Consider the following 11,905-nt stretch of genomic DNA (forward strand, 5'->3'; position numbering starts at 1 on the left):
AGATTTTAAAATTATATGGATAAATGCCTTTTTTTCTTATAATTATGTATATGATTTAAAAATCTCATTTGTGATTTTTAGCATTTGAAAATATGCCACCACGTTCGGGCGACAGCAAACATACTCGTCGCTTAGCGGTTAAAGGGCCTTAATTTTCGGAAAAAAAAATTTAAACATTAAAAGTAATGTGTCCTCACTGGGGTCACCTGTGCCAAGGACACTACAATAAACTTTTTTTTCTACATATAAGAGTACATATTTTTTACATAAATTACAAAATATCAAAAGTGTTTTTACTTGTCTAGGTAATCATCATTTTTATAAATTTTTTAGGCTTCGGTTCATAAATGCTCAACATTTGATATTCCTGGGTAGCAAATCTGGATATGATTTATTTTACTTGACATAATATAAGAAACATAAATAAAATGGAATGTTTTTTTTGATAATATGTATTTTTAAGAGAGAAAATAATAAATAAGAGTAATAAAACCACTAGAGATGCCTAAAAGTAGTAAAAGAACATTTAGATAAAGATTGTGCTAATTCTGAATTTGGACTGGTGGCCAGGAAGTCATCTTCATCACATCCGCCATCCGTGTAGGATTTAGATGTACTGTCATTGATAGTATCTTGATACTCTCCGTAGATTGGTTTAATCCAGTGGAAAGACCTAAGAAAGAAATTAAAAAAATATATTAAAAAAATAAATAATGAACTGTTAGGACTTGGCTATACGAACTCAGATCCACCAAAATATTAGCATCTTACATTGTTAACCACTCGAATGCCGGAGCAATCTCAGCTGTCAATTTCAGTACCAGATGAGTGCTGAAACTGAGATCCGTGCTGCTGAGTTCACATTATTTTCTTTGTTATTTTGAGCTTTAGGGCCTAAAACCGATTTTTCGTGCTACTTTTTGAAAAAAATAATTGATATCAGTCATCAAACAATGTCGTTGGTGACCAAAGCCGTATTCAACGGATCGCAATTTTAACAAAATTTTATTTATCACTAAAAATGTCATGCCGTATATGGACATTATTGAAAAGAATGTACATATACAGTTTATATTTAGGCCAACCAAGGATTGCAATCCATCAGCGATTAGGTTCCGTTTTCACATAAAAATTACAATAGGAAAAAAGGTTAAAAAAATCAGTGCGCGCAGGCAAAACTCGACATTTGGGAGTAATCAAGAATTGTTTTTATAATTATCATTTATAATAAATTTTAATTGATCTATTTATTGAAAGATTTGTTCCGCAGATCTCAGAACATTGTCCGAAGTTCTGGTAGACACAACATAGAAGCATAAAATATTTCAGTATTTAAAAAATATTCTCTACTTGACAACTTCACACTACGTAATAATTATTTAACTTTTTGTCATACATATATGTATGTTGGCAGGATTATTGCCAAATGGCAATTTCTTACAACCAACCAATAAAAATAAATAGTGTAATTCATATAATTTTAGTTTCAAAATGTATGCGAGAAAAAAATAAAATAAAACAAAATATTTACAAAAATAGAGATAGAAATATGTGTGTATAAATTAATTTATATCTATACTATTCTCGATCCAACATAAGATTGACCTGCAAACATGCATGTCTCTATCTCCTCCCCCACTACTAACTTAACTCATTTAACCCCTATTAATCTATTAATTCATTGATTTTTCATTAAAATTCGAAAATTAACAAACCATTCGGAACAAATCCTGGGGCACTTCCACTAACACTATGAACCATTTTCCCTTACCCGTTAAATTAGGGGGTCCCACGGAAAGGCCGCACGCCTCGATTCAACGGTATTATCAACCCTATTTTTTTTATACATCTCTTGCATTTATCCGAGTCTCATAGAGGTAGTATATCGTATGACCTTCTCTACAGTATCTCTCTAGTAATAATAATTTACACATTTTTTTATTTAACTCGATTTTATTTTCCATTCACACGGCGGCGCGTGGCTCGTCTTTTGACAGATCGAATGAGTTATAGAGAAATTTCGACGTAAAACCGGGGTTATGAATAATGTAAAAAACGTATATTGAATGAGAATGTATGGAAAAAAATTGGACCTAAATATTTCGGTGTAAAAAGCGGGAAAACGTAAAAACGAGGAACGTAAAAACGAGGTTTTACTGTAAATAGACTATTTTTTGAATTTTTTTTACATTTGAAATTCACAATTTGTCGCCCAACTAGACAATAGTCTGTTCTAAGGCTAACAAACTGTGAGTTTACGCAATGGAACATAGTGAAAATAAAGGTATGCAAAAAAAAAATTACACTAACCATCAAGGAGAAATTAGAAATATATTTTGTGTTGGATTCACCGCATAGCCTGGAGTTTATGATTTTTTTTTTGTAGTCCTGTGCAGCAACCCACTTGGTTATATTGACTTTAAACGTATTTAAGCTGTTTGTGGTTTTCAAAGAACTGTCCAATTGACTATCACTCTGGGGGCAATAAAACTATATTGCCTTTGAGCGAAGCATGTTCTTGCAGCGGGGTTACATAAATTTCAGCTAGAGCACACTCGTGCATCTGTTTTGCTGGGTTCCTAGTTCACTAGTTTTAGTTATGTGAAATTCATTTAATTAATCAACACTAACATTTCGTTATTTTATATAGTAGTGAATCAATATCATTAATTTATAAAAATGCATCATTGTTACAATTCGAATACTTACCTGTCCTCTTTTGTTCTTTACAATTGGTGATAGTGAATATGAACAAATCAGTTGAACATCCATTTTATCTCAGAGTCTGAATGAGTTGATATGGGCGAGAGGTATGCGCAGTATGAACCTAATTTCGTAATGTAGTAGGTTGATCTTAGTTTGGATCGAGAATAGTCTTCAATGGGAAAGGGGAATTCAGTTGCGATGTAAACAAAGATACTGTAGAAACATTTTTGATAGTGGGTACCACAGACCTTTAAATTATAATAATTATACTATTTTTACAAAAGCAAAACCAGATACTGTACGAGTAATACCTATGTACAGTGCATTCAAATCTTTAATGGCCTTTGCTTATGTGTGCGTGACAGAAAGTTTTGTATAAAATATTATAGTGTGCGTACTCACACAATCAAAAATTGTACGTTTACTTGGTTCACTGACAGCGACCAACATATTAATATAGGCTATTAAACACGCTGTATTGTATTAGTAATAATAAAGTTAATTTATTATAAAATAAAGTTTAGTGTTAAAGTTTTAGTCTATTAAAAGAACACAACTATAGTTTCGGGAGAGTACTCCTTCCATCGACAGGTGATACAAAACTAATATTATAAATACACTGTATTTATACACAATGAGAGTAGTTCTCTCCCGAAACTGTTGTGTTCTTTTAGTAGAATAAAAATATAACACTAATAACCTTTATTTTTAAAAATAACTATGAAGTGATACGAAATAAATGTCAATTCAATCAATAATAATAATAAAGTTAATGAGAAAAATATAATGATTGTAGTGAAATGGATCTTTATATTTTTATTATACAACTAAAAGGTAATTTTATAGTTTTTAATACCACTACAACATTTTTAAAAAAGGAATAACCCGCTAAGCCTCTTCTTTACAGGCTTGTCAGCAGGTGGTAAATAGTATATGGAAGGAAGTTATGAAAAATATACCACAATACCTAGACCAATTGAGTAAAAATCTTTCTTGGATTTTTTTCTTGCAACTGGCGGGAATCGAACCCGCAACACTAGTTTCACAGTTGGCTGTCTTTCTTACCAACTGCGCCACGGAGCCTTCCATGATACGAATATTATTGAAAAATACATATCATATGTAAATTATAGTGTTCTATCGGATAAAATATATTTTAACATTATCATGATGTACCACAATACATGTTCTTTCTTTTTATTTTGAAATTATCGTCCCAGCTGAATGGCTTTAAGCTGAAATTGGGTTTCCGAGAGGATCAGTATATGAGTTTAATGTAGTTATTATGTATGTATCACTCACTTGGGTAAGGTATACGGATCGTACGGGAACCAGTCTTGCTCCTTCGTAGATTCATCGATTCTCAGGTAGTGTCTCGTGTTATGTTCCATTATAGTGTGGCAATATACTACTTGGTACATTCTTGTGATGGAAGCAAACGCTTCAGCTACTGAAGTTTGACACATTCTTAGTGGATTTAGAGATGACATCACAAGTTTTGATAAATTCAATGACTCCACAAATACTAAACCTGCAGAAAAAAATATTGGTAACCAGGGTGTACTTTACACCATACACATTTAAATTTATGAATAAAACAAGTAGGAAACCTTGCTTACAGAAAAAAAAAATATAACTACCTTTATTTGCAGGATAAAAGTTGCCAAAATAATTTTATTGAGACATAATATTATTAAAGTACATAAAAGTTATTTACAGAGCGTGAATTAGAAAGACAGTTAAAGATTTGTCAATATGATTAACTCAAATGCTCCATACAACATTTGGGATATTTGTAACCAAAGAAAGCATGAAAAAATGGTTAACTATATCAACAAAACTTGGCATAGGAACCACTGAGGCCCAGAGTGTTAAAAACAATAACGAAGATTTCAATATTATGAATTTATAGTAATTTCAAAATAAAGAGAGCTTTACCTTTCTTGTTGGAAAATATGTAGTTGTGTTTAAATGCAATCAAATAAAATAGAGATTGGCTGACACAATAGAATACACTATGGGGATTTTTTCCTAGGTTAGGGTTCCACGACTCTTGTGCTTGTATGTAGGAGTGACACCAGTCAGCCATTTTCTTCATGTAGTTATGTAGGTATACTACCGGTACAAAATTAGCTCGAGCCAAAAGGCCACCCAGATGTGCTATGCTGGCTTGACGGAGGCCGGGGCCGACTCTAGCACTTGCTGCTAATAGCCATAAAGTTTCCAACAAATTGGAAATTCTCCCTTTATCCACAGATAATCCATAAAATAATAAAAATTGAATATATCTAGAAAAGAAACAGTATTGCATATATCAATCATCACAAGTATTAATAATTTTCATAAAGTACAGTCGACTTGGTTATTACTATCACAGAAATAGTGAGATCTCGGTGAAGAAACATTTGTTGACATTTTAGTTTATGATTTTATTCATACATTATTCACTTTTATATTGAGCTACTTCTCGGACATACTGAACAAAAATATTGTTAACAGTTGAAAAAAAAACTTTTCAATAGTTTGAAAACAAAATTTTAGAAATAATAACCTAAGTAATAAAATCAAAATGGGCGGCAAACTTAGGACCGATGCCACTGGGTGTCGGGATCTGATGACATTTATGACACCATGAAGTGTCTAAGTACATAATTGGTGTTTTCGCCGACAACATTGAAAAAATATCACACATGGTTGAAAATGTACGAAAAAAATTCAAGCTTGGCGAACTCAGCGAGTACCGACTTTGCAGTTTATGAATGACATCCTTATTTCCGGGGTTTTTACAGTGCTTTTCAGTTTTTTTTTTTAATGTTCTATGGTCAATGCATAATAAACATTACGGCTGGGTGATGTTAGATCAGTTAAAAACTAACCTCTGAATTTTAAACATGTCTACTAACAAGAGGACGTGTCACAATTTGCAAAAAAGTGGCAATTATTTGTGAAATAGAATGTGGCACGAAAAACATTGAAGTGTGTAAAAGGATTTATTTTTATCCACAGGGTGAACATTGAGGAAAAATAAGAATGTTTATTTATCTGCATTTGAAATTTAGAAAGTGGTTCGTTTGTAAGCATTTATTATAATTTTCCTTAAGAGTTTTATTTTTTTATTTACTTAGTGACAATGGCGATTGGATTGAAAAAAAAACTACTCTCTGGTATAACGAGCAAATTTAGTCGGTACCATCTTCCTCATAACCAAGTTCGACTGTATATAATTTAGTAAAATTACATGGTAAGTGACAGTATTTAAAACAGTAAGTGACAGTATTTAAAAATAAAAAAAACTTAGTTTTTAGGCTTTTGTATTTTATTATTTATATTTCTCATGTAGCTTATATTTATTATAAGACATTTAAAATAAGAAAAGTGTTGCTCTTTTCTCAGAATGAAATAATGTTAGGGATCACGGAGGTAGTACATGTTAAGATGAAATTTTATATCAGTGCACAACCTACTCTCACCATCCGCTTACATGGGTCATATTTAATACATAATGTATGGGAAAATGTGCATATTATAAAAGCAATAAATATACCTTGTGCCATGTGTTGGCAAAATGGTCCTCTCAAAAACATTGAATAATATATCTAAAGCTTTAGAACCTTCTTGATTTATCCATTGGAAAAGTTCCAGCATACATAAGTCTAAAGATTCAATTAAATGCGACGAGTCATTTCCTGCATCTTCCTCCATTGAAAATACTCCCCCCCCTCCTTCATCGAACTCTTGGGGTCTTACATTAACGTCCATAACTATCAATCTGAAAATAAAGTAAATATTTAAAGGTAAGTGGCAAATAATATAAACATGGTCTCACAAAAAATGTTTACCAACAGTAAAAATAACAGAACTATTGCAAGAACGAAAAAGTATTAAAAGAAAAAACAGTACCTGTTTAAAATAAGAGTAAGTATATGATCCGTAAGAGCGGGAAGGTATCTAGTTATCCACAGAAGGTTGTGAACATAAGCTTGCTGTACAGCCATGCTGTGTTTATAGTATGGATAATTATCTATAACACACCGCAAGAGCACTTCTCCACTCCTGAAATAAATAGAATGTTCAAAAGGTGTTACAATTTATTGTTCTTTTCTTAAAGTGAGACATTGAGCCCTCCCAGTGTTTTGTGGAATTATCAGCAGATTGGATCTGCATATTAAAACACAAAATAGTCTGTGTAGAAGCTGTTTAATGAAACTATCAAACAGATGCATGCAGCCAGGGTTCTGCAAAATATCAGGGTGTTTCAAGAATTCATAGAAAATCAACATGTGTGAAAATATTGGCAATAAGTGAGTTTAGTACTACATAGCAAAGTGTTTGGTGAATATAATTATTACTTATATATAAGGTCTCTGGTTCTATTCCAAATAACATCAACATTTTTTTTTTCACCTGAGGTGTGATTACTTTCATGTACTTAATTATAAATAATAACCATAAAGGATTATATAGATTATAGTGTAGATTTTTATGATCACTGTTATCAATATGTATGGTCTTTTTTGGGTAATCCCGTCTAGGTTGGACTCGTTCCATTGTTTTAGCCGCCATTGCGGGGAAACTATAGTTTATCCTGAAGATGGCCCCTACAACGGTAGCTGAAACATCGTAATGAGTCCAACCTACACGGGACCATCCAAAAAGACCATACATATTGATGACAGTGAACATCAAAATCTACACACCTAAGAAAGGACAAATTAATGTAGTTATGCAGAAAGCAGCCAGCCATAGAAAAGTGAAACTGAGATAATAGCACTTTTGTGAGATGATTTAATAATCAAATCTACACAACAGTTGGAATGTTTTTGACTTTAACAAATGATAAACAATGAATACATCTTATTTTTCTCATATAACAAACATAAATCTAATTAACAAATTACAACAGGGATGGAGAATACCTTAAATAAGGGAATATGGAAGTCAAGGCATTTACAGGGCTTATGACCTGTCATTGGCTGGTTTAAGTGGCCACTTTACACACTGTGTAACATTCTTAAATATTGTAATAAATCTAATTACGTATTTGACCAGTTTTCATGATATTTTAAGTGCTGTAAGTTTTTTCTGGTGCTGTAGGTGTTTTCTGCAAATTGAGAAATGCCGTTTTTGTAATCAACACCATGTTCTTTCTAAGTAAGCATTGAAAAAGTTGTTACTATATATACTCCACTGTAAATACTTATGTATAAGGTATGTAATGTAAAAGGTACTTGTACCGTTAATTCTTAGAAAAAAAATTAAAAAATTCAGAAGACGATTAATACAGTTTTTTTGTATGAAAGCGGTCTGGCTGTTTTTAGCAGAACATAGAATTGACCTTCCTGCACCTGATAACGTCAATATATCATTTTTTCAAAATTGAGGACTGGCTGCTTTCTGCATAACTACATTAAATAATATTGTAAAAATTAAGCATTTTAGATATAGAATTTAAATACACTTACATTGGAATAGTTGCGACAACTCGGGCTATTAAACTATGAATATTGGAAAATATTCTAGTCTGCTCTGCTGAAGGTGATTCACACCACACATTTTCATCTGCAATAAAAATATACTTTAAATCCATTTTCATATTTACACTAACATACAGCAAGGAGACCTACATTTTTTTTATTTTCTAAATATACTTGGTGCTTTAAGAAATATAGTAATTAGTTTTGACAAAATACATTATTCTGAGATGTAAAGGAAACATACCATTGTTACTGTTGATTAATTATGAAGGTAATAGGGTCAAAGCACCAGTAAATTACCATTGGTTAATAAAACACAATATAGTAAGAATTGCTACACATGTCCAGTCAAAAAACTTTTAACACTAGAAACTATGACAAAAGCAGAAGGCGGACACATCTTTTGGTAAGAAACAAATCTATCAGTTTTGAACTGAGAGTTGCCAAAAGGTAATAGTGCGTCTTCCCGTTATTGTTCTGAGATTGATAGTGTTTTTATAAAGAAAGGTGTGGTAAGTATTTTATTTGATGGTATTTCTTATGCAATTCTTTGAATATATCCATATTCTAATGTGTTAGGGTGTTTTATAATGTTATGATGTAACTAAATCTGAGTATTATTTTTACTGGGGTAGTAGTGGACATTCACTGGTGATTCTGCTATTCTTTTAGATTAATATTAATTATAACTGTAATACTCGTATTTCATTAAAAAAATTAAAGTACTTAAAGTAATGTGTTTTTTAATATTATGTATCTTTTTTGGGTGATACCGTGTATATTGGATTTGATCCGACGTTTCGGCTACCATTGCAGGAGCCATCTTCAGTGAAAACTGTGTGTTTTATAGAGAAATGTATGTGTTTATGTACTAGTAATTTGTACTGTGTCGCAGCCGGCAGTAGGCACATTTCTATTCGTTTTTGTTATATGTAGTGCTGGGAACCATGTTGACTTTTTTAAGCCCGTCGTCTTTGTTTATATTATTTGGATGTCTGTGTATTCCAATTGCCTCTTTTATTATTCGTGCACTATAATGACTAGGTTTATGTAGAATACATAATATTGAATACATAAGATATATAATATTGATAACAGTGACCGTGAAAACCTTCGCACCTATTTAATGTGTTTTTTATTGTTTTCTTTTATTTTGTACGCTAAAATAATGAAATTTGTACCTTTAATGTGGATTTCACTACAAGCTGAACCTTAAACGGTCATTCATCGGTGCTTTGACCCTATTACACAATCAATTGCAATATACTTTTCAATAGTTAGAATTAATTACAAAAAGGTTCGTGATTTTTGAAATTGCAGTTCGCATTAATATTGTAAAAGGGTAATACTTTAATTCTTCCATTATTTAAAAACCAGTCATTATTCAGTTCAATTTCTGATTTGTTTGCATTACAAATAATAAATCCAAATAAAAGTGACAAATAATCCGATTTTATAATAGGTACTAGTATAAGTAACCTTTTTTGATTTATGAACATGTTTGTTGATATTAGGGAAGAACTTACTTTTGGCTAGGAGTTTGACCAATGACCCGATAGCCACAGGAGCATGGTATATCTGCGCAGTCAGCAAATCTAAGAGCCACTGACAATAATGATCGACGATTTTTTGAGGTCTTGAAGGCCAATCCAAACTACAGAGCACTTCCACAAGAAGACGAGCATCTTTATCCAAGAAACCGACACATGTAGAACACTCCGTTAAAACTACACTCACATCATCATCTGATAAGGAGCAATCCCTTAAAACACATACCAGCTCTTCATAAGACCTTGAATCATGATTCTGCAGGAAGTCAGTAAGGGCTGACTCGACCCTGTGAGGGGAGATGTGACATTTCGCACTAGCTAATGAACTTCGGCGGTTTAGAGAATTTCGAACTATTGACACAAGAGAACTTCTTCCAGAAATAATAGACATTTTCTAATTTATTTATGATTGTCTGAAATAGATTTTAAAACACCGATGATTTCAGGATCTCTAAACAACAGCGTCTTTTTATAATCGAGAACCTGCTTTAATACGGTTGTTCCTGGTCGCTCCTCGTCATTAACGATAGTATTTTGATTAAGGTCTACGTGATTGCTTAAAGTTTCCAACCTAGTAAATTCACTGTATTCAGAAGAAGTTTTTTCTTTCAAAAATTGTTGAAGTTTTTCCACAACTTTGATTTGAACTGGTTCTGTGGAAGAATTACTATTATTCGTAACCGACATGTTACATTGTAATGTAGTCCTCAAAGGTAGTTTATGACATCTGACGAACAAAATACTATTAAACTATGATTAATAACGCAAACTTTCTATCATATGCGGTATTACGCACAACCCGAGCAACGTGTTTCGCTCTCATAATTCGCCACAAGCACAAACCACAAACACAGAACACATGTTATGTGACATTTCTTCATCAATGATCTATGTGTATCTATTATCTATGGGGAAGTAGTGATGGGGTTAAAAAATATTCGAATGACTCTATTTATGAAAAAAACAATGATTTTTTGTTGATTTATGAAAAATAATCGTATTTTCATAAATCGAGTCATTGCCGATTGACAGATTGCATGATTGAATCAACAGATTGCTTTCCAAAAACTTGAAGTCATGAGCAATAATTGTAAGAAATATTTTTAAAAATTGCAATCGATTCTTAATAAAATTATTACAAAAATACGCGTTTTCACTAAAAAATATCCAACATCGTATAATCTCTAAGTAAAATTTCTTGGGAATATTACATGAAGTTATGTAAAATATGTGTTAATTTTTTTGAATGAAACAAGTTTAAAATAAACGGGTTTTGCATCAACATTGAATTTATTTTTTTTATTTTTATTCTAAAATACTAAGAGATCACCGAGAGAATTCAAAAGTCTAATATTGACCCGCAGTTGCTATAGAATTCTCAGGGACAATTTTTATGCCTATTCGTTTTGTTTTCTTTTAGTTGATTGCACATTTACATGTACATTGTACATTATGCATCTACATTTCGTACATTTAAATTTTTAATAAAAAATAAGCGGAAAAAATAATGACTATTCAAAAGAATTGGTGGTGACAACTTTCCTACAGATTATTCTTTTTTTTTTTTTTTTTTTCTTTATTAGGGCCTACTACCAAAACTTGATAACATCGGCCAAAAACAAGTTACATTTATAAACATAAGAAAAACATAAACGGACAAGAATAACAATATAGATTCAAACAAAAAACAAGAAAAGTATAAGTACAAGAATAACATCAAAATATCAATTGTAATAATAAACACATATCCAAACCAATAAAAATTTCAACATAAATTGAAATAAGCACTAACAGAAAAACCCACCAAAACCTTATAGTGCCTATTTAACAGAAAATAGAAACTTACAGTAAAATTAGAAGGAAGATAAAACTTTATAACTAGAAAAATCACAACAAAATAATCAAAATATTAACAAACTTAATCTTATATTAATGATAAATTATAACTATTAAAATTAAAATTAAAAATTAAACATCGGAAGTAATAATGACAAAATATTTTACATAAACCTAAAAATGTAAGATAAATTTATTGTAAAAAAAAAAGATACAGATTATTCTCATCCCCGCTCATTACGTTCTATAATTTGTATTTTCATAATATGATTATTATGAATTGATTTCTAGTATCTACCCAACAGTAAATATTTAAAATCTGAGATGTGGTAACATTTC

At 31.3% G+C, this 11,905-nt stretch overlaps 1 protein-coding gene across 1 annotated transcript; it reads right to left on the bottom strand.

The window, feature by feature from the left end:
• Positions 1–364: 364 nt before the first annotated feature.
• On the bottom strand, positions 365–10,622 carry Tif-IA (RNA polymerase I-specific transcription initiation factor RRN3 homolog Tif-IA). Its single transcript, XM_088229045.1, has 7 exons — positions 9,707–10,622; positions 8,169–8,265; positions 6,607–6,759; positions 6,251–6,475; positions 4,645–4,994; positions 4,009–4,237; positions 365–673 (listed from the first exon to the last, which is right to left on the bottom strand). Exons 1-7 carry the CDS (start codon positions 10,119–10,121, stop codon positions 496–498), a joined length of 1,647 nt encoding a protein of 548 aa, XP_088085171.1. The 5' UTR covers positions 10,122–10,622; the 3' UTR covers positions 365–495.
• Positions 10,623–11,905: the final 1,283 nt, after the last annotated feature.

Source organism: Micrasema longulum, unplaced genomic scaffold (assembly GCF_059751315.1).
Source record: "Micrasema longulum isolate JH-2025_06_02 unplaced genomic scaffold, ASM5975131v1 h1tg000007l, whole genome shotgun sequence".
In the NCBI taxonomy this organism is placed as follows: Eukaryota; Metazoa; Arthropoda; class Insecta; order Trichoptera; family Brachycentridae; genus Micrasema; species Micrasema longulum.

What these genes read in the sequence shown, in the direction of transcription:
- Tif-IA (XM_088229045.1), bottom strand. Translation starts at nt 10,121, where the DNA reads ATGTCTATTATTTCTGGAAGAAGTTCTCTTGTGTCAATAGTTCGAAAT. An exon ending in CTTACTCTTATTTTAAACAG is followed by an intron (nt 6,476 to 6,606) that starts GTACTGTTTTTT and finishes CTTTATTTTCAG; the next exon opens with ATTGATAGTTATGGACGTTA. An exon ending in TTGCCAACACATGGCACAAG is followed by an intron (nt 4,995 to 6,250) that starts GTATATTTATTG and finishes TTTCTTTTCTAG; the next exon opens with ATATATTCAATTTTTATTAT.